Raw genomic sequence first — 24045 nt, 5'->3', positions numbered from 1 at the left:
ATAGTCCAGGTCTTTTCCTTCAGAGATCATGTTCTGGGTACGAGTTATTGGAATCCCGTTGGAGTTCATGACGGTCCCAACGTTCGATAGTATTGGTGGAGCTTCGGGGAGAGTGGTTGCGGTTGATGTGACGCTCAACAGGGTCCAAGTAGTGGTTGACGCCATCAAGGAGCTGTGTTTTGAAACGACGGTGGATTTCAAAGGAGGAGAATTTTATGACGGGGAGGAAGCGGCGGTGTCTCTGCGATATGAAAAACTATTTGGTTATTGCAAGCTCTGCGAGATTCTTTGTCATAAAGAGGAACTGTGTCCACTGGAGGAGAAGAATATAAAGTCGAGTCCAGCGCGAAGGAGGGAGATAAGAGAAGGCACCGTGGATGGTCTGATGGTACGAAGCATGAGGAGCGAGCTCGTAGTTACAAGGGTGTTGTCATTAGTGGACACACGGGTCAATAGTACAAAGGGAGAGATAGTCGAGAATGCTATGGGAAGGGCAAGGGTAAAATGGTTGATGCAGCAGACTCAAAGTGGGTCAAGGCAGCTGAGCGGGGATCTAGGAAGCCTCCAACTCATCATGGGTACAGAGGTGATGGCGAGAGCTCGAGGTACAAAAATACGCGGAGAGATGATGGAAGAAATGGAGTTACAGGTGGGGGAGTTGGCGATCAGGAGCCACGTATTAAACCCTCTTCAGAACAATCAACGGATGATCAACGTCAGAGGGTTCCAGGTCTGGAAGCACGAGAAGGAGAGATTAAGAGCAATGGAGATGATGTTGCGATATTACCTTATGAGGGGTTTCAACTTGAGTTAGCTGAGACGCAAGCGGAGGGATCAGAGGTGATTATGGAGGCTAGTGAGGCGGAGAGGAGCTTAATTGTGCTTCAAGGAATGATGGAGAAGCAGGATTATATGGCAGAGGATATTGATATGGAACTGGAGGCTATTAGCGCTACCATATTGGAGAGTGATGTGGAGTTGGAGGCAGAAGAGGAGTTTCAGACTCTTTCGGAGGAAGAAGAAGATGGGGAGTGGAGATGCTAATGCTGACAAAGATACGGCGGCAGGGTCGCTGGCGACGAGGCAGAGTAACCGTAAGAGGTTTGTTAAGCCTACTATAAGCATGGCGGGAAGCAACAAGATGAGGATAACAAGCGCGCTGGTCTCCCCACGCAAAAGAGTAGCAGCCAAGGTGGGAACTCGTCATGGTGATAGTGTCAAACCACCGGAGAGCAAGGGTCCTTCAAACCCAAAACCGGTGCATCTTAAGTTCTAAGAATATGAATCAAGGTTTATTTACAGAGAGTCTACGCGAGCGGAATTGGTTTACGGGGGTGGTCTTTTATTTCTTTTAATACTTTGCTTTACTATTGGTGACTTAGTTGGTTTTAAGAGAGTGAGGGAAGTTGGAGTTGTTATGTTTCTTTTGGTTCTTAATAAGACTTGGAATAATACTGGTTTCTTGAGTTTATGGTGGTCTCTTGGTGTATATGTAACCGTTTTACATTGCGGAGAGGGCTTCGCTTTTTTTGGTTTGGAATCATGGTTGTGTGTGGTGGCCTATTACTGGCGTTTTCTTTCCTGTACTGACTCTGCATTGGTGTGGAAAGCTGATGCACGTATGGCCTTTGCGATTAAGGAGATGGGAATTGAAAGGTATAGTCCGGAATATAGTAAATGCATTTGGTCTCTTTGTTTTGGGGATTACATATGGTTTATCAGATCAATATAAAGAATACTATATAGCATTGGATACGAATGGTGAGTTATGTTTATTGGTGGCACAAATCTTTCTAAAGCACAAGTGTTTATAATTTTACTATATCCTTTTGATTATTCGATATGGTGCTGGGGAAACAATTGGCAAGTTTTTGGTTCTGGATTGAATGGGTTTAATGAATCATATTCTCAAGATAATGGGTCTGCAAAGGAGCTATATGTGTACCGTAAGCTTGGGGTTAAAAATTGTACGTATTATAGTTTAATAGGCTTTTTATATGTATGTATTATGACGATTGAAATAAGGTATAATGGATATCATTGGTGTAATGATGCTCCTAATGGGATGGATCGTGTATCTCACAAGATTGGTTGTGATTTTACTGGTTTTCGGAACCTTGAGACTCTAAGATTGCTGGGTATCATTAAACCCCAATCTTCCGGCTCGGAAGAGCAATACAAGCAGATTTATATATGAAAATATTAAGTTAGAATTGCAGAGGTCTTGGAAGTCATTGGACAATAAGTTATCTTCGGAAAATATGACATAAACATAAACCAGAATTTTTGTTTTTTATCAGAAACGAAACAGGATTTTGGATTTGTACAAGGGTTTCAATCACATTTTGGTTACGATAGTCTGGTTACGGTGGATCCAATTGGGAGAAGTGGTGGTTTAGCCCCTTTTTATAATAATGAGTACCAAGTTAAAATTTTATATTCTAGCAATAGAATGATAGATGTCGAGGCGGTGGCCAATGGGAAACAAGTATTCCTTACTTTTGTATATGGAGAGCCGGATCAAAGCTTAAGAGACCATGTATGGGAAAGGTTAACCTGATATGGTTTAGCTAGATCGGAGCCCTGGTTTGTTATAGGAGATCTAAATGAGATTACTGAGAATCATGAAAAGGATGGGGGATCTCTAAGATGTGCGACTTCTTTTATTCCTTTCAACAATATGATAAGGAATAGTAGACTATTAGAATTTCCAATAAAATGTCCTGGCAAGGACGTAGAGATAAAGGGAAAGGAGCTGTAACGGTTAGATGTAGACTGGATAGAGACTTGGCTAATGAGGAATGGCATACACTCTTCCCATTTTTTTATACAGAGTATTTGAGGATGGTGAGATCGGATCATCGACAGGTCGTTGCTTTTCTGGAAGATAAATTATTTAGGAAAAAAAGAGGACAATTCAGGTTTGATAAGCGATGGATAGGTCAGGAGGGACTTATGGAATCAATTGTGTCGGGGTGGACAGAAAATCAGGAGGGCCAATCAGGGGATTTCATTACCAAAATTAATAATTGTCGACATGAAATATCTTCATGGCGGAAAGACAATCAACCTTATGGGAAGAAAAATATACAGAATCTTCAACAAGCTTTGGAAGATGTTCAAACATATAACAATAGAACCCAAGAGGATATTCTTGAGATTTCCAGGAAATTACAGGAAGTCTATAAGGATGAGGAGGAGTATTGGCATCAGAAGAGCCGAAATATGTGGTACTCATCCGGGGATCTGAATACCAAGTTTTATCATGCTCTGACAAAGCAAATGCGGATTAGAAATAAAATAGTGGGCCTCCATGATGAAGCAGGTAATTAGATCACAGATGAAAATGGTGTTGAGAAGGTGGCGGTAGATTATTTTGATGGTTTGTTTAATTCTACTAATCCTACGGAATTTGATAGTTTCCTGGAGGAGATAGGATCATCAATTTCTCCTCAGATGAATCAAAGGTTATTGAAGGTAGCTACGGAGGAAGAGGTGAGACAAGCATTATTTATGATGCATCCAGAGAAAGCGCCAGAACCGGACGGAATGACAACTCTCTTTTTCCAGCATTCATAGCATGTCATTAAAAAGGATGTGATTGAGCTGGTGAATAATTTTTTGGTAACAGGCGAATTGGATCCAAGGCTGAATATAACTAATATTTGTATGATACCAAAAGTAGAGAGACCCACAAGGATGATGGAACTGAGACCGATAAGTCTTTGTAATGTGGGCTATAAAATAATTTCGAAGGTTTTGTGTCAAAGGCTGAAAGGTTGTCTTCCCAGACGAATTTCAGAGACACAATCGGCTTTTGTGGCAGGAAGGTTAATTTCGGATAATATTCTTATCGCGCAGGAAATGTTTCATAGTTTGAGAGCTAATAATTCTTGTCAAAATAAGTTTATGGCAATAAAAACAGATATGAGTAAGGCATATGATCGGATAGAGTGGAATTTTATCGAGGCTCTCCTTCACAAAATGAGTTTTGATCCTCATTGGATCAAATTAATGCGAGAGTGTGTCTCTTCGGTTCAATATAGAGTGCTTCTCAATGGGCAGCCATGAGGTCTTATTATTCCCCAGCGGGGATTACGTCAAGGGGATTCTTTGTCCCCTTATTTATTTATCATGTGTACGGAGGCGTTAATTTCAAATATCAAAAAGGCGGAGCGGATGAAACAATTAACTGGTATGAAAGTGGCAAGAGCTTGCCCTGCAATCTCTCATTTGCTATTCGCAGATGATAGCTTGTTCTTCTGTAAGGTAAACAAGGAAGAGTGTCAAACTATACTTAGGATTCTAAAGGAATATGAGACCGTCTCTGGACAACAGATTAATTTCCAGAAATTCTCAATTCAATTTGGACACAAGATCGATGAAGATAGTCGTCAAGAATTGAGAGATCTTTTGGGAATTCAGAATTTAGGTGGAATGAGATCTTATTTAGGCCTGCCAGAAAGCCTAGGAGGTTCTAAGGTACAAGTGTTTGGCTTCGTACAAGATCGGTTAAATAATAGGGTTAATGGATGGATTTTTAGATTTTTTACTAAGGGTGGCAAGGAGGTGATTATTAAATCGGTGGTTACGGCTCTGCCAAACCATATGATGTCTGTGTATCGGTTACCGAAAACGACTGTGAAGAAGCTAACAGGCGCTGTTGCGCAGTTTTGGTGGAGTCCTGGAGGCAGTACAAGAGGTATGCATTGGAAATCATGGAATAAAGTGTGTGTCCATAAGGATAATGGTGGGTTAGGTTTTAAGGATTTGACTGATTTTAATACGGCAATGCTTGGGAAGCAATTGTGGCGGCTGATCGAGAAGCCAAATTCTCTTTTTTTCTCGAGTTTTAAAGGACGGTATTACAAGAATGCTCCACCCCTGGATCCGATTCGCTCATATTCCCCATCATATGGCTGGAGGAGTATTACTTCTGCTAGATCTCTGCTTTGTAAAAGACTAATTAAAAGGGTTGGAACAGGTTCATCTATTTCAGTATGGAATGATCCATGGGCCATGGCTCCCATCCACTCGCCCGAGTCCAGCTAACAAAAATCTTCATAATAGTTACCCGGAACTCACAGTGGATTCTCTCATTAATCCGGAATCCTGAACATGTAATTTATAGGCAATTAGGGATTTGGTGGATCCACACGATGCAAAAAATAATTGAAAGTATACCATTGAGTAGAAATCGGATGGAGGATAGGAATGGATGGCATTTCACCAAGAATGGAAAATACACGGTACAATCAGGGTATCAAGTGGAAAGGATTTATCCTGACAAGAAACAATTACCAGAATTCTATGGGTCCAATGTTGATATACTCAAAGCTTTTTGTTGGAAAGTGAAGTGTCCTCCAAAATTAAAGCATTTTTATGGCAATTGATATCAGGTTGTATAGCGGTAACGAAAAATCTAAAGGCAAGAGGAATACAAGGAGATACTTGATGTGCACGGTGTGGCGATGCAGAAGAATCAATAAACTATGTGTTTTTTGAATGTTCCCCAGCTCTTCAAGTCTGGGCACTATCTAAAATCCCATCAAACCCGAACTTTTTCCCTATTGACTCTCTTTTTGCTAATATGGACCATTTATTTTGGAGAGTTAATCCAAAGATGGAGGATCATCAGTTTGCATGGATATTATGGTACATTTGGAAGGATCGGAATAATAAAGTATTCAGTAATCTTGATATTGATCCCAGAGAAACACTTCGACTAGCAGAAGTAGAATCCACACTTTGGGCTGAGGCACAGGTTAGTAACAACAGCTGTGCTTAGGAAGTACAAGTTATGCCTAACTTAGGAACCACAGGAAGATGGTGCTTCACAGATGGTTCATGGAAAGATAATGATCTATTTTCAGGGCAAGGTTGGCTTAGTATATTACCAGGGTGTGATGGTTTACTATGGGCAAGGAATGTAAAAGCATGTCTTTCACCGCTCCATTCGGAGATGGAGGCATTGATTTGGGCAATGGAATGCATGAGAAATTTAAGACAGTTTCAGGTTACGTTTGCAAAGGATTGTTCTCAATTGGTGAAGATGGTTTCAGAACCAGAGGAATGACCAGAATTTGAAAGCTACCTGGAAGATATTAAGCTTTTGAGAAGAAGTTTCGTCAACTCAGATATTGTTCATGTACCTAGGACGGAGAACACTAGGGCGGATAGTTTGGCACGTAGTGCTCGGCAACAACTGTCTTTCGTCGTACACATAGATTCAGAGTTACCACTTTGGTTTACAGAGTCTATATGAGTCTGTGAATGTTGTTTGCTATAAAAAAAACTATTATTTTAAATTAATATTCACTTTAGTTTGTTGGGTTAAAATGTTTGATTTTTTGGTTTTTTCATGTTATGAATTTTAGATAGTCGTCATGTCGAACCAATAGTTTTATATTATAGTTTCTAAACAGATAATAGTTTAAGAAAAAGAAAAGAAAATTATTAAGACAAATCATTTCACTACAATTTGGTGGGTAGTGAAAGAAGTATTAAGAAAAAATATTCCAACTTTCAAAAAATTAGATATTTTAGTTGTGGTGAATATTTAGTTACACGGTGCTCACATCAAGATGAACATGTATGTGTATGTAAAAAGTATATATAAATAGTTGACAAATATATAAAGATATTGTTAGTTAATATTAAATGACATTTTTGTTCAAAATAGTACATGAAAGATAAAATTAAAATTAATTTAAAATAAAAAGGCCTTGACATTAGTCATTTTTTCATATAAATAAAATAAAATTCTATCCGTAAATAGAGGTGGACACAGATCGAATATCTGGGTATTTGGAAGCATTCGTGTCGATTCGATCTTTAACCACCTAGATATTCGGTGACTCGGATATCCGAAATGTTTTAGAATTTTAAAGAATATCCGATTTGATCCGTAAAAAAAAATAAAATTTTAAAAATAATTGAAAAATTTATTAATAACATTTTATTACAAAAATAAAACATTATTTAACTTTTTAAATTCCAGTACCTAATATAATAAATTTAATTCATAAAAATATTGTAAAACTGATATAAAGTATAATATATATAATGTATATATATAATTCTTTACATATATGTATATATATGCATATAACATATCAAATAAGATATATGTTCCTACAAATATTGGTATTTGTGATTTGCTTCTTTTTTGGATATTGTATTTTTGTGTTTGATTTATTTCGTAGAATTACGGATATCTAATTTTTTTGGTTCAAATCAAAACGGATAACGAATCGAATCAAAATTTATGAATATTTTGCTCAACTTTATCCGTAAACAATAAAAATAATATATATAGTTTGGCTTTTGATTCGTTATCTATTTTTATTCAAACCAAAAAATCCAGAGTTTTATTAGAACCATGTATGTGAGTTTTATATTTAAAAAAAACGCAAAATACATAGTGTGAACACATTTATGAATATAGTGTGAATGCGTTAGCATAGTTATTATCAAATCATTGTGAGGCTGTCACGTGTTTATTATAGTGTGAATGCATTTATTACAATGCTTCTCTTTTGATATATAAGGAATATGCTAGTATTCCTATTTCTTTAGATAATAATTGGTGGATAATCATTAAAACCTATTTTCATTTCAAATTTCCTTTTTGAGCAACTTTTTATATATATATATTTTAATCCGCAAATAGAAATGGATTTAAGAAAGCCCAACCTGTCCAACCTAACCCACCCAAATAGAAGTGGAGTTAACGCTTGTACGATAACTTTTCTTTTTTTTGCTAAATTGTGAATATAGCTTTTCTACCATATGAATCTATATGTAAGCCATAAAATATGTGAGCACTGCAATATGTAAATGTGCATACAACGTGGTCCCATATGTACAAAACGATCTAAAACTTATAAAATAAACAAAACATTATTGATTATTATAAATTACATATCTTATAAATATTTATATCTTTGCATGATCAGGACTCAGGAGAATCACTTAAGCTCTTTTTCTGAATTCTCTACGTTCCCCTTCTTCCTGTTTGTAAACTTTCATCACGGTTCATTTGTTATTCTTCAGTGGTGCTCTTTTCTTATATTCATCTTGTCACGAAGCAGAAAGCGCGATGCTTAACGAATTCATTTAAACATATGCTATAATATGCTTTTATTATTATCAAACATTTCATACATAAATATCGAGTAGCCTAAGTAACAACTTCCATACACTCATAACACACAACTCTTTCAGCAACTCGGACAAGGCGGTTCCTTAGTCCTTATTTTACAGCACTTTTAAAGACTGAACTTAAAGGCAAACACACAAATATACATATCGATATATAATATGATTGATACAAGAGAAATTTCCTCTATTACCAGGAAAAGAGATGTGCATCGATCTCTTTGGATACCTCGACGGCAAACTGGAGGAGAGACTCAGGGTCAGCCACCTTCTCGTTAATTTTCACGTATTGAAAGTGCCAATGTGCAACACTTCCAACACCTCCCTCCTTTGAGGTCACTTGTAAGGTGATCAAGAAAAGAGTGTACTCTTTCATTAAATCACCGTCTAGCACCTTGAACGTCACCTGGTTGTTCTCCAGATCTATTGAGTCTATTATCTCCATTATCATTTTTGCCTCCCCATCTGACCATATATAGCATTTACACATATTTATAGTTATAGGTTTAATATTGTTAGAAATCTCTCATTTGAATAAGATCAGAAAATATAAAAGATATTTTGATCGAGAATCGTCTTAATGTATTAATATAAGTAGAGAATTGTAGCGTTGACTCGCCATGAACGTATCTCCAGACCACGATAGAACCAACTTGGCCCATTTCGCCTTCGCGCAGCTCGCAGCCTTGAATGTAGGATGGACATATACTGGAGACTTCGAATTGTTGTTTCCCTACAAACATGTCAAGGAACTTCCCGGGCGAAGATTTTAGCTCCACGGTTGTCTCAAGGATCCTGGCCATCTTTTAATCTTCCGCTAATTTGCAAATTGTCTCTTAGGCTTTTGGGTTTTAGAAGTGAATGTGTACTTCTTCTGAGCTCTTAAGCCTCTTTTAATAGAGGAATGAGTAAAGCGTGAATTCGACGGGAATTTAATTTATTGCTAAAATATTGTGGTTAGTTCTTCCTTCTCTATAATCCCCTATATATTAATTGAGAAGCATTTGAAAAATTAGAACTTTAATTTTGTATTAATTAACAAATACCTCAAATCCTAAGTGGCACTCTAAATGCCTTCTAAATTCCATTTCAAAGAATTCTAGAGCATCTAATATAAAGTATAGTTTAATCTAATGGTGTCACATTATTCCATAATTATATAACACTAGAGAATATTATATTAACCTAAAATATATAAAGTGTATATTCTTTCCTTAAATAAAAGCTACGAAATTACCTAATATGATTTACATATATACGAGAATTAATGATTATGAATAATAAAGATTTGATAACAATTTTTGCATCCTTCTTCATTTTTGTTTAAATTTATATTATTAAAAAAACTTAAACAATCACATTAACCATATAATAAAAAAAATTAGATTTTTTCTTATATGTTATATTTTGAATTTTTTAAAATGACTTTAAATTACAAAAATGAGGAAACCTTTATATGTTCTATATTTTTTTAAAACGACTTTAAAATACAAAAATGAGGACACCTTATATGTTATATTTTTCTTATATGTTAGAATTTTTTTATATGTTATATTTTGAATTTTTTTAAAACGACTTTAAATTACAAAAAAGTAAATTTTCCTTAAGTATACGACTAAAAACATTAAAATGACATGTATCAATTCGATGGTTGATTTGAAAGCTTTCAAAACCATATGGAAGATAAAAGTCAAAATAATTCAAATGTGAAAACAATACTGTTCACCTTTTTCAAAAATGTGTTCGCTGGAAAAAATAAGGTTTTTATGTCATAATTTGTTTAATATCCACTAGAGAACATTATATTAACCTAAAATATAAGAAGTGTATATTATTTCCTTAAATAAAAGCTACTGAATTACCTAATATGATTTACATATATATGACAATTAATGATTATGAATAATAAAGATTTGATAACAATTTTTGCATCCTTCTTCATTTTTGTTTAATTTTATATTATTAAAAAATAAACAATCACATTAACCATATAATAGAAAATTATATTTTTTCTTATATGTTATATTTTGATTTTTTTTAAATGACTTTAAATTACAAAAATGAGGAAACCGTATATGTTATTTTTTTTTAAAAACGACTTTAAAATGAAAAAATGAGGACACCTTATATGTTAGACTTTTTCTTATATGTTATATTTTGATTTTTCTTAAAACAACTTTAAATTACAAAAATGTAAGTTTTCCTTAAATATACGACTAAAAATATTAAAATGACATGTATCAGTTCGATGGTTGATTTGAAAGCTTTCAAAACCATATGTAAGTTAAAAATCAAAATAACTCAACTGTGAAAACAATACTATTCAATTTTTTAAAATTGTTTTCGAGGAAAAAAATAAAGTTTTTATGTCATAATTTGTTTAATGTCCACTAGAGAACATTATATTAACCTAAAATATAAGAAGTGTGTATTCGTTCCCTAAATAAAAGCTACGAAATTACCTAATATGATTTACATATATATGGCAATTAATGATTATGAATAAAAAAGATTTGATAACAATTTTTGCATCCTTCTTCATTTTGTTTAATTTTATATTATTAAAAAAAATAAACAATCACATTAACCATATAATAAAAAAATAGATTTTTTTCTTATATGTTATATTTTGAATTTTTTAAAATGACTTTAAATTACAAAAATGAGAAAACTTTATATGTTATTTTTTTAAAAAAGAACGACTTTAAAATACAAAAATGAAGACACCTTATATGTTAGATTTTTCTTATATGTTAGATTTTTTCTTAGATGTTATATTTTGAATTTTTTAAAGCGACTTTAAATTACAAAAATGTAAGTTTTCCTTAAATATACGACTAAAAACATTAAAATGACATGTATCAATTCGATGGTTGATTTGAAAGCTTTCAAAATCATATGGAAGATAAAAGTCAAAATAATTCAACTGTGAAAACAATACTGTTCACTTTTTTCAAGAATGTGTACGATGGAAAAAATAAGGTTTTTATGTCATAATTTGTTTAATGTCCAATCCGATCAACCCATGATGTATTAATTATAGTTTTGTTCCATTATTTTTAATAAAAATTGATCCGATCCATCGAAAACAAATTATATAATAACAACAAAAAATATTTTATATAAATAAATAAAATGATCACATATATAAAAAAAACTATCGATAATATATACAAATAAACTCACCCTGCGCAAGACGCAGGTCTTATCCTAGTCTATATTATTAAAAGAGAAGTACCCATCTGAAAATGTTCTTATTTCATTAATTAAACTGCCTTTTGTTTTTTGCTTGTTTTTTTCAGTTGCATTTATGAAATATCCTAAAACGAATAAAACTGCCTAATTTATTACTTGTCTTTTCAGTTACATTAATGAAATATGCTTAAATGAATTTAAACTTCCTATTTTATTGTTTGTCTTTTTCAGTTACCTTAATGAAATATCTTTAAATAAATTTGGACATAATGTCATTTAATCAACCAAAAAAAACTCATGAGTTATCCTTACGTGCATAATTTTAATAATGAAGATTTTTAAAAACGTGCATCATTAAAATGTTACCTAAAACATGCAGCACTAATATATAACATGCATCAATAAAGCTAGAATTTGACTCACGCAATTGTACGGATATTATTTTCAGTTGATTAAATTTAAAAATAATTATTTATTCAAAAAATATTTAAGAATGACTATGTTTTAAAAAAATATATGGTATTATTTGTTCATAACTCATTTATCATTTGATAAATTGTTAGAAAGAAAATTTTAGCATAATATAACTCAGTTATCATTTGCTAAATTTATGGTTTTTATTTATATTTTTTATTATTTAATTATAATATTTTCATTTTATATTTGAAAGATAAATGAATTTTCTTTCAAACAATATTTTTGTAAATGTATTTTTAAAAACATAATCAATTAAAATTGTTATTATCATTGTATATCATTATTTTTGACATAATTTGAGTTTTCGTTTACATCAAAACTTGTCATATTTTAGGATAATTTTAATTTAAAATGTAACTAGACCCTGACCCGCGCGCTAGCGCGGATTTGAATTTTTGGTTTTTGGTTATTTATTTAACTAAATAATGTATTTGTAATATTTGATGTATTATATTCACCAAGTAAATAATTTTTTTGGCATCTTAAACCATCTATTTGATGAATATTCGATATCATATAGAAAATTGAACAAATAGACGTAACTAGAGAATTGTAGACGATATATAAAAACAATGGTTATTTATGTAAAATATGATGAAATATTATATTATGACTTAGTATGGCATAAAAGATTATAAATTAGTTATACATGTTTAAAGAAAATAAAATGATTTTTAAACTTCTATGAAAAATTTAACATAAAAAAAGCGATGAATTAGTCATCAAATTGTAAATAATTTCATAATTTTATTAATAATAAATTATTTACAGTCTTTGTTTTTCGTCAAAATAATTATTAAATGTCCATAACATTAATATGTTAAAAGGTCATATTATGAAAGCCCATGTTGTAACCGTTTTTTCCGGGAAGTGTAACAAAAAAAAATTACATTTAACTCTTCGTTTTGTTTAAGTTTGTGTCGGTAAAAGATTAAAAAAAAATATCTCTATTTTTTTCAATGTTCAATTTGAAGCTTATTATACGGAAATCATACGCAAATATAGACAATTTGTTAGAATCTCTATATCTTTATATTCTTATAAATTTTAAATTTATTGTTTCCTCTTCTGCAAGCAAATCAATTACTGAAGTAATATATCAATTGGTTGGAATCAAATATATTCTTATAATTAGTGTAATAATGGTTACAATATCTATATTTAATAGGTACATTAAAGATACAACATTGAAGATATTCTGTTTTGATTAATAGAAGATATTGGATTTTGAGTTTGTATTTATTGATTTGTTTTTTTTATAAAGCTTAGAAAATCAATGGGATGATTGGTTGGTTTATATATCCTATAAAAAACGAAAACTATAGGTGGTTTGAATATTGTACATTGATCGATGCATGATGTAAGTTGACTATATAAAACTTGAACATGATCATTTCAAACTAAAGTATATGTAGGTTATATGCATTTGTTATATTGTAGTTAATATATTTTAATTGAAGATATTGGATTTTGAGTTTGTATTTATTGATTTGGTTTTTTATAAAGCTTAGAAAATTAATGGGATGATTGGTTGGTTGATACATCCTATAAAGAAAACGAAAACTATAGGTGGTTTGAATATTGTACATCGATCGATGCATGATGTAAGTTGACTATATAAAACTTGAACATGATCATTTCAAATTAAAGTATATGTAAGTTATATGCATTTGTTATATTGTAGTTAATATATTTTAAATATTACATAAATCAAGTGATTCACGTTTTCGTAAAAATAAAATTTAAGTGCATTATTGGGCCGTACTCGTACGTAATAAGCTACGTTAAATATGATGTATTTTTAGGTTCATTTAATGACATTAAGTTTAAATTTGATTAAAGAAAACTCATTAATTTAACTTAAAAAGACAAACATTAAAATAGGTAGGTTTATTTAATGACATTAATTTTAAATTTGATTAAGGAAAACTCATTAATTTAACTGGAAAAAACAAAAAATTAAAATAGGTAGTTTAATTTAATTCTCAGTGGCATGGAAATGTAAATAAGTTAGAAAACTTAAGGGTATTTTTAATGGGTACTTCTTTTTTAATAATTGAGATTTTCATATTTTTCAAACAAATTCTAAAAATATTTTTTAAATATTTTGTTATAATTGTTAAAAAAATATTGAGTTGTATTTCAAATACAAAGGTAAAGATATTACAAATATTCTAATTAAAATATGTAAAATTTAATATAGTTTTAAGGAAATGGTCAAAATAAAAAAAAATTACACATAAAATAATCATGATTTTTGTTAACTGGGCGGATCATTATTTATATGATATCGCATACGAAAGAAAAATTTCTGTTTTTAAAATTATCTAATTAACTCTATACTCATTTTTTTATATTTTTTATAAGATATCACACATTCGTAAAAAAAATAGATAGTTTATGATGCAAAAAAATATATTTACTTAATGAATATAATATGAACGAATATTACAAATACATAATTTAATAAAATAAATAATTAAAAACTGAAAATTCATATCCGCACGCCAGCTAATCTGGCGTCAACTAATTATAAGCCTGAATTTTTTGATATTTTTTTTATAATAATTGTGTTATATTGGTTGTGAGTGGTAGCGGTTATCGGAGTTTACTATAATCCCAAAACACTCTCTATATCTAATCTATTAATTTTGGTTTCATAAAAATCTACTAAAATACTCCTATAAATATAACCAATTTTGATATCAAAAAAAATAATATATATAACCAATTTTATCGACCAAAAATCACAACTCTTAATTTCGAAGAAAAAAATAGCAAATATGATGAATTTATTATCAAGATCACTGCTTTAAATAATGTGAAACATTTCAAAACCGGATGGAAAGTTCACATGAAAGTGTTATATACTTGGGAACAATACAACACCACGTTTGCAGAAACACTTGAAATCATTTTATCGTAGGTTTTATTCATACGCGTAGTGTTTATAATGCCTAACGATTTCACAAAATCCTTTCACAAAATCATTTAGTATTTTGTAAACATAAACAATTATTTAACAGGAAAATATTTGATGTGCACCCACAATCAATCCGGGTTTGACTCCTTCTGCTTTGTCTTTTACTTCAAAAAAAACAATCATCTAAAAATATTAATAATGAAAGTGGACAATTATAAATTTTCTACAAACACACATAAAATCTATGAAAAATCTTAGTTTTTACAAATATTTATCCTTTTTAAATAAAATTTTAAAAGGAAAACGATCTCACGCCTTGAAGAAAAAATTCTATCGAGGAATATGTCCTGCTTTTCAATTTATTTACATTGTCATTTCACTGCTTTTTAATCATTAATTTTCAGTTCAAATCGGTGTATGCGTATTTATGTAACTTATTCTCTACCGATTTTCTTGTTATATTCTTCATTTTTAGTATTTAAAAAATATTATTTGATTATTACAGTTCCCAAACTTACAATTTCTACGCATAATATATCTTGTAACCTTTGTTTTGTCCATATTTTAAAATGCTCTGCAGCCAAATATGTCGCCACGACAAACATTTCCTATATATTAATCTTGCAGCATTACAACTTATTTTTGTAGTCATGTATCATCAATAGGATGATTCTTAAAATCTTTGGAAAATAAGTTTGTCCATATAAATATATATTATACTTTTTATTAAACTAACTAACAAATTAATTTGCAATGTACAAAAAACTATTATTTTTTTTTCTTAAATAAAAGCTACGGAATTACCTAATATGATTAATATATATAACAATTAATGATTACGAATAATACATATTTGATAAAAAAAAAATTGTATCCTCTCTCTTTTTTATTGCTTAATTTTATATTATTAAAAAAATAAACAATCACATTAATCATATAAAAACAATTAGATTTTTTCTTATATGTTATATTTTGAATTTTTTAGAACTACTATAAATTACTAAAAATGGTAAAAATCTCACATTAAAAATTTTGTGATTAATTTTTAACTTTTTATTTGTTCAAACAAAATACAAATGATCATAAATCGTATGAATATGAAGTCTCATTAATAGATATTCATATTATATATATATATATATATATATATTAATATCATTTAAATCAAATTATAGAAAATATATAAATATTTTAGTTTCAAAATTTGTAGTGAAAAATTATTAAGATCTTAATATTTTCATTTTGAAATTTGTATTGAAAAATCTCACATTAAAAGTTTTGTGATTAACAATTTAAATTTTTGTTACATCAAATATACAAATGTTAATAAAATCATATGAGGGGAAAATGTCAATAATAAATATTTATATTAGAATATACTCTATATATATCTATGTCAATATCACTAAAGTTTAATCATTTACCATAAAGTAAATAAAATGATTGTTTTAATTTATTTACCAAAAACATGATTTAAAATTAACAAAAGGTATTGTTTTTGATTTATGTGCCTACTCTTATATATACACTTTTATGTTTACAAATTATTTTTTTAAATAGGTGGTTTCTAATATGTTATTTGATCCTGACAATCACAGAAATACATTTCTTCAAATCGAAGTAATTTTTAATATTGGAAGCACTATATATATAAAAATAATTTAGTATTGATTTTTATTCCTAAAAAACTTTTGAAATATCATGACAAGATTCTAATCTGCTTCTTTTGAGTTTGTTCAAAGAATGATATATTTGATCATTCATCTAATATTTGTTTCTCTCTAATACCCTATCTAACTTTTATAATTGTAAGAATGAGAGATTTGAAATATTTATTATAGGTTTCTGGTTTATCATTTAATAAATCAAACAGTTTTTAGTTTATACATAGTTTACATATAATAGAATGTTAAAGTATTATATATATTTTTTATCGGTATACTCTTAATTAGCTAAACTTCAAAAATGTAGGTTAATAAGATAAGTAATTTTTTTTTGTTCTAGAATTAGGTGATTTTTAGACCGAACTGGTGAATATATACTAGACATACAATTATATTTCGAGTACGCATTTATATTTTATAACAACTTGATATATTTGATTTGAACATTAATCTGTGAATAGAGTTTGCCAGTGATTTTCTTCAAAAGTTTGATTCTTAGTATGTATCTGGAGTGGAACTAATTTTTACAGATGTCAATCTCTTTAAATTGACACACATGTAATTCAACGAATTCATATAAAAAGGTAAAAAACTCATATTAAAAACAGAAACGAGAGAGAAAACACAATAAATAAAATCACTTATAGAGACAATAGTAAAAAAATTGAGAGCAGAAAATCTAATCTTATTTCGTCATTTTACAATCAATGTTGTCTATCTGGTTTTGGTGATTTGTGTCAGCCGCAAAACTTAATTTCTTTTTGTGATATATGAAATCTTTAAAAATAATTAAAATGAGCTGTAATACGTTAACTATTCAACAACGATGATACATTTAAGAGCCAAACATTTGTATTCGTTCTTTTACGATCAATAAAGATTGTAGTATCGCAAAATATTAAAATCATTTAATGAACAAACATTAGTATAAAAAATTCACCTTGCGCGCATCATCTAGTATATTCTAATCCCTGAACCACAAAATACATACCTAATCCATGTTATCAGTGTATAACATTTATGCTATTCTTTGATGTACATCATTACAACTCTCTTTCTATATCATATTTGTTATCGAAAACACGTATGATTCCATAAACAGTGTGTTCCTTTTGAACCAAAGTATTCAATATATTATAATCCACTAACTGTGTGTTGCAAGTTACGTGGATCAGTGGATGATGTGTTTCATATCAACAAACGTCAGCTATCTCCGGTACATCAGCATATATGGTTGGGTAACTTACTAGTGCACCAACTAGATACAAGAGCAAAAAAGATCCCAGAAAGAAACAAGATGAGGAGAAGAAAACCATCATTTAAAAAATAAAGATAAAATGTTTTAGTTAACAATGGTAGTACAAAGAGAGCGACTAGTTTGAGGAAGCAGATAATAAACTCTTGAAATAATAAACAGAACCAACGGGTCCAATATAAGGTTGGAAGAGTAAATCATAAGATTTGGTGTGGAAATCATATTATTAGGGATAAATGTCCCACATCTGATATTGGAAGGGATCTTTAGTAATATATAAGATGCATGGGTCACTCCACTTATCACCAATTGGTTTTAGGTTGGAAATTCATCTAGCTTAACATGGTATCAGAGCCCGATCCATGTAGTCCAATACGATCCATTATCGATCTAGCCCAAATTCGGCCCATCGATCTTTGCCCGAACATTCCGAGATTGACGCTCAAAGAGCCATCATCTCGAGGGGTATTACGGATAAATGTCCCACATCAGATATTGGAAGAGATCCTTAGTAATATATAAGATGGATGGGCCACTCCATTTAATTTTTAGGTTGGAAACTCATCTAAACACATATATCATCAATGGATCCATGCAATCACCGCCTTGAAGCAATAACCGATCCTTGTTGAGAATTGCTATTGGCAAAAGCGCGAACTCACTTCTCGGCCAAGATCCGTTGAGATCAAGCGAACAAATTGTCTCCCATGTCTTGCCCGAATGACCATATTACTTGGGTAAAATCTTTTCTCTCAGACACGGACAAGCGGTTATCGAGGATGCACATGGTGAGCGGGAGAGGGTCATCACATGGGTGGGCGAAAGGAACTTTACAGATGACTTGGAAAGTCTCGGTGTAAAGATCAAAAGAGAGTACCATTAAAATGGAAACTAAATGAACGGGTTTATGGTACTCACTGATAGGATAAGGGGAAGATGGAACGTACCTCCAAGCGTTGGTGGTAAAATCAAAAACTTCACAATAAGTAACAACCTTGTCTTGTTTTGGTACACCAAACCGCCTTGAAAGTGCCTCTTAGTTTATCTCTACCGAATCCAAGCCCAGGGAAGTCAACAGATCCTTCTCTCATGTACGTCTGACAGAGGTGTTGATAGTTGGAAAGAGGAAGAATCCGATACCATCCAGTGGCGGGATTGGCCACGACACTCGGTGTGTACATACCGAAGGTGCAAAATAGACCGTCACAACTACCATGGCAGTACATGTCGCACGTAATAGGTAATTTGATCGTCCAAGCTATTGATGTCCCCAGCACAAATATTCGATCGTCCACAGGTTCTTCTTCAAGGGAGAGAGTCGAGAGACTCAAGATAAGGACATCGGGACCACGCGACTGAATACTGATCAAGTGTCGGTCCTCGAAACGTTGGGAATCGATTGTGAGTTTCCACTTCTTGGATACAGACCTGAATCTCAGTAGAGGCATCACGGGCACATGCTCGAGGATGAGCTCTACTAGATCGTCGGGTAGCAATTCCGAACTAGAGGAGGAGCCATGTCTTCTCAACAACATTATATCTAGTGGGACAACTCATGTGAATATGTGTCAGTTTTATAAATATATATATAAGCACGCAACTTAATTCAAAAAAGGAAAGTTTCCACCTATATAGTTTGCGACTTTACATTTTGTGATATCAACAATATAGAAAGTTACTCTCAAGTATCTGTATATATTATTATTACTATATAACTCTAAAAACATATTGTTCAGAAGAAAAAAAAAACCTAAACGAAGAAACAAGCTTGTCGTCTACGGTTCTTTTAATATGGACTGTCCTTGTCCTAAAAACCTTTTCCTGTTCTTGCTTTCATGGATAGCAACTCTATTCAGTATTAAACACCACGGTCCCGTAAACATGGTAACAACAACGAACGTCGGCTTAAACTACGGCCTCCTCGGAGACAACCTCCCGTCACCGTCCGATGTCATCAAACTTTACAAGTCCATAGGCATTACTAAAATCCGAATCTTCGACCCAAACACAGAGGTTCTCAACGCCTTACGTGGTCACCACGAAATCGAACTCACTGTAGGCGTCAAGGACCAAGACTTGGCTGCTCTTGCGGCCAGCGAAGAAGCTGTAAAGGGATGGTTCGCATCTAACGTCGAGCCTTACTTAGCTGACGTGAACATCACGTTTATTACCGTAGGTAACGAAGTCATCCCCGGACCGATCGGTCCTCAAGTGCTTCTCGTTATGCAGTCTCTCACCAACCTCGTCAAGTCAAAGAGTCTTACCATCTCTGTCACCACTGTTGTGGCTATGTCGAGTCTCGGACAGTCTTATCCACCTTCTGCTGGAATGTTTACTCCCCAGTCACGTGAACAACTCGTACCCGTGCTGAAGTTCTTGTCTCACGCAAGAACACCGATCCTCGTCAACATCTACCCTTACTTCGCTTACGCGTCTAACCCCGTAAACATAAGCATAGACTACGCCACCTTCAACGCCAAAAACGTCGTGGTCGAGGACGGGGCAATGCAGTATACAAACATGTTTGATGCTATTTTCGACGCGTTCGTGTGGGCAATGGAGAAAGAGGGAGTGAAGGATGTGTCTATGGTGGTGTCGGAGACGGGATGGCCTTCAGCTGGTAACGGGAACTTGACAACGCCTGAGATAGCTGCTATGTACAATGGAAACTTTGTCAAACATGTGGGAAGCGGTAAAGGGACGCCTAAGAGGCCGAACTGTAGCGTTACTGGGTTTATATTTGCGACTTTTAACGAGAATCAGAAACCAGTTGGAACAGAAGAGCAATTTGGGTTGTATGAGCCTACTGATTTGAAGCCTATCTACAAGTTGTTTTGATTTTAAGATTTTTGATTCTTTTGACTATCACCAATTTATTAGTTATTCTTAGATTTAACGCTCTGATATTTTTAATAGTTGGACAAAATTCAAGGTTAGCTATACATGTATATATCATCAATTCATTTCAGTTTCATTTTGAATCTTCGATAATGTAAGTATTGAAGTCGAACTTTAGTTGTGTCTAGAGTTTGCTTCAAGATTAGTATATGTAAATCATCCATTTATAAGATTTCGGTTGCGAGTTTGATCTGTTAGGAAATATGCGGTCAAATTTTGCGGAAAACCAGAATTTGCGGAATTTAGGGGGGCGGGAAAACACACACAAATTTGTTAACGGAGTTCGGCCAGCTTTTGCCTACGTCTCCGGACCTGCTACAGATCTTTTATTATCAACCCGGGAAATTTTTACAAGCTCTCAACTCACACCCGACCCCAAATACACTCAAGAAATTACACTTAATTTCTTATAGAGAAAGATTTTCTCACAAGAAAGATTTTTTTTTTTTCCTCTCTCTTGCTCACTCTCTTCTTCTCTTGTTTTCTCTTTGTTTTTGGGATGGATTTCTTCTTCTCCTTGTGTGGTTATTTATAGGAGATTATGGGGAGTTGGTGAAACTTCTTGTTGCACCTACCAAAAACACAAAAGAAATGTGTTGTTGAATTAATCAACAAACATGTTCTTGATACAACTTCTTGTTGTACCAACAAAAAAAAAACATGTTATTTACAATCTCCCACTTGAAGACTGATTTTAATCTGTCTTCACACCTTGATCAATGTAGCAGGTCTTCCCAGCTTGTTACTCCAACAAGCCAACTGAGGTTGCACACAACCTCAGCTTGTCATACGGCACGACCTTCGTCAACATGTCTGCCGGATTCTTGCTTCCTGGGATCTTCTCAAGCACCAACATTTCATCTTCTAACGCTGATCTGATGAAATGATATCGACGATGTATGTGCTTCGTCCGAGCATGGTAAACCGGATTCTTTGCCAAATCGATAGCACTTTTACTGTCACAGTACAACACACCTTTCCCTTGGTCATGGCCTAGCTCTTCTAGAAAAGACTGTAGCCATATCATCTCTTTTGTTGCCTCCGTTACAGCAACATACTCAGCTTCACAGCTTGATAGAGATACAATTTTCTGCAACTTTGAAACCCAACAAATTGCAGTACCACCAAAGGTGTAGACATACCCGGTTGTGCTCTTCGTGCTGTCAATGTCACCTCCATTGTCAGCATCAACATATCCCTGCAATCCCGTCTTAGACTTCGTGAAACATAGCGATAAACTTGGATTTCCTTTTAGATATCTGAAAATCCACTTAACGGCTTCCCAATGTTCCTTTCCTGGATTGCTCATAAATCTGCTAACGACTCCCACTGCATGTGCAATGTCTGGCCTTGTACATATCATCGCGTACATCAAGCTTCCTATAGCAGAAGCATATGGAACTTTATCCATACATGCCATCTCGTCTTCCGTCTTTGGAGACTGTTCTCTGGATAATCGAAAGTGACTTGCCAGGGGAGTACTAACTGGCTTCGCATCATCCATGTTAAACCTCTTGAGGACTTTCTTCACATACTCCTCTTGTGATAACTTAAGACCTTCCTTGCTTCTACTGATTCTCATCCCTAGAATCTGTCTTGCTTCTCCAAGGTCTTTCATCGCAAACTCTTCTGAGAGTTTCGTCTTCAAACTATTGATCTCGTGCAAGTCTGCTCCTACTATCAACATGTCATCGACATATAGGAGCAATATCAAGTAGGACTCTTCAAGCGTCTTGAAGTAACAACAGTGGTCAGCTTCACACCTCAAGAAACCAACGCCTTTAATAAAGTTGTCGAACCGTTTATACCACTGTCTTGGAGCTTGTTTTAAGCCGTACAAACTCCTTTTCAGCTTGCAAACAAGGCTTTCCTTCCCTTTGATCTCAAAGCCTTCGGGTTGCTTCATATAAATTTCCTCATCCAAATCACCGTGAAGAAATGCCGTCTTCACATCCATCTGTTGAAGATGCAGATCTTCTTGTGCTACCAGCCCAAGAACCGTTCTAATGGTCACCATCTTGACTACAGGAGAGAAGATTTCGGTGTAGTCAACGCCTTCTTTTTGTTGGAATCCTTTCACAACAAGCCTCGCTTTATAGCGCTTACTCCCATCAGGTTCTTCTTTTATTCGGTAGATCCACTTGTTATGCAATGCCTTTTTCTCCTTAGGCAAATCTGCTAACTCCCACGTGTGATTGGATAACAACGAGTCCATCTCGTCGTTCATTGCAAGCTCCCACTTGATCGACTCATCAACTTGCATAGCTTCCTCATAACATTCAGGCTCGCCTCTGTCTGTGAGCAGAATGTAGTTGAGCGATGGAGAGAATCTTACTGGCTTTCTGATGATTCTGCTTGACCGTCGTAACTCCGTGACTGGTGTATATGGGACCACTTCAGAATCATCACTTTCTTCAGCCTCACCACTCTCGTCTTGAGAGATTTCTTCTTCTGCTGTTGCGGTATCCTGTGGCAACTCCGGTGTCAGGATATCTTCTAAGTCAACAGCTCCAGGCTCTTTCTTCTCCGAGCCTTCTCTTAGCTTATCCTTGTACAACGCTTCTTCGTTGAACACAACATTTTTGCTGCGGATGATCTTCCGATTTTCGTCATCCCAAAACCGGTAACCAAACTCCGTGTCACCATAACCGATGAAGTAACACTTTTTAGACTTCGAGTCAAGTTTACTTCTTGCAGCATCGTCAATGTGAACATAAGCTAAGCAACCAAACACCTTTAGATAAGAAAGGTTTACTTTCTTTCCGCTCCAAACTTCTTCAGGGATCTTAAATCCCAATGGTACAGACGGTCCTCTGTTTATTAAGAAGGCTGCGGTATTGATTGCATCTGCCCAAAACGTCTTTGGTAATCCACAGTGCAATCTCATGCTCCTTGCACGCTCATTCAAGGTTCGGTTCATCCTTTCCGCTATTCCATTCTGTTGAGGCGTTCCAGGAATAGTCTTCTCCATCTTGATCCCATTATCAGCGCAATATCTCTTGAACTCGCCGCTGATGTACTCACCACCATTATCAGACCTTAGACACTTCAACTTGAGATTCGTCTCAATCTCAACCATGGCTTTCCAAATTTTGAAAACCGAAAACACTTCATGCTTGTTCTTCATGAAGTAAACCCACACTTTTCTTGTGGAGTCATCAATAAAGGTCACATAGTAGTACGAACCTCCCAGCGATGCAACAGGAGCGGGTCCCCACACGTCAGTGTGCACCAGCTCTAACTTCTCAGATTTTGGCTCTCTTCCTCCTTTAGAGAAACTAACTCGTTTCTGTTTCCCAAGGATGCAGCTTTCACACATCTGATGATCCACCGTCTTCAGATCCGAAAGAGCGCCATTTTCCACCATGAGTTTCATCCCTTTCTCACTCATGTGTCCCAACCTACAATGCCACAACTTGGTCTGTTTGGCATTCTCGACAACAGCAACAGTGTCTTGATAACTCGTCGTCATA

The 24045-nt window shown here is 33.5% G+C and overlaps 3 protein-coding genes and 1 pseudogene across 3 annotated transcripts; 2 read left to right on the top strand and 2 right to left on the bottom strand.

The window, feature by feature from the left end:
* The first annotated feature begins 28 nt into the window (after positions 1-28).
* On the top strand, positions 29-1044 carry LOC106408877. Its single transcript, XM_013849565.1, has 2 exons — positions 29-388; positions 457-1044. Exons 1-2 carry the CDS (start codon positions 29-31, stop codon positions 1042-1044), a joined length of 948 nt encoding a protein of 315 aa, XP_013705019.1.
* Positions 1045-7666: 6622 nt separating this feature from the next.
* LOC106408876 (MLP-like protein 34) lies at positions 7667-9053 on the bottom strand. The gene is made up of 2 exons (XM_048767408.1): positions 8780-9053; positions 7667-8625 (listed from the first exon to the last, which is right to left on the bottom strand). Exons 1-2 carry the CDS (start codon positions 8961-8963, stop codon positions 8351-8353), a joined length of 459 nt encoding a protein of 152 aa, XP_048623365.1. The 5' UTR covers positions 8964-9053; the 3' UTR covers positions 7667-8350.
* An 8194-nt stretch (positions 9054-17247) lies between these two features.
* On the bottom strand, positions 17248-19262 carry LOC106408874 (annotated as a pseudogene).
* A 172-nt stretch (positions 19263-19434) lies between these two features.
* On the top strand, positions 19435-21035 carry LOC106410091 (probable glucan endo-1,3-beta-glucosidase BG4). Its single transcript, XM_013850586.3, has one exon. It carries the CDS (start codon positions 19466-19468, stop codon positions 20510-20512), a length of 1047 nt encoding a protein of 348 aa, XP_013706040.1. The 5' UTR covers positions 19435-19465; the 3' UTR covers positions 20513-21035.
* Positions 21036-24045: the final 3010 nt, after the last annotated feature.

This window comes from Brassica napus, chromosome C9 (genome assembly GCF_020379485.1).
Source record: "Brassica napus cultivar Da-Ae chromosome C9, Da-Ae, whole genome shotgun sequence".
NCBI lineage: Eukaryota > Viridiplantae > Streptophyta > Magnoliopsida > Brassicales > Brassicaceae > Brassica > Brassica napus.
This window is presented reverse-complemented; position numbering and strand designations above follow the sequence as displayed.

Bases quoted from the DNA above. Each gene is read 5' to 3' on its own strand.
- LOC106408876 (XM_048767408.1), bottom strand. From the start codon at position 8,963: ATGGCCAGGATCCTTGAGACAACCGTGGAGCTAAAATCTTCGCCCGGG. The intron at 8,626-8,779 runs GCGAGTCAACGC...ATATATGGTCAG, and splicing joins GGTCTGGAGATACGTTCATG to ATGGGGAGGCAAAAATGATA.
- LOC106410091 (XM_013850586.3), top strand. From the start codon at position 19,466: ATGGACTGTCCTTGTCCTAAAAACCTTTTCCTGTTCTTGCTTTCATGG.
- LOC106408877 (XM_013849565.1), top strand. From the start codon at position 29: ATGTTCTGGGTACGAGTTATTGGAATCCCGTTGGAGTTCATGACGGTC. The intron at 389-456 runs GTACGAAGCATG...ACGGGTCAATAG, and splicing joins GCACCGTGGATGGTCTGATG to TACAAAGGGAGAGATAGTCG.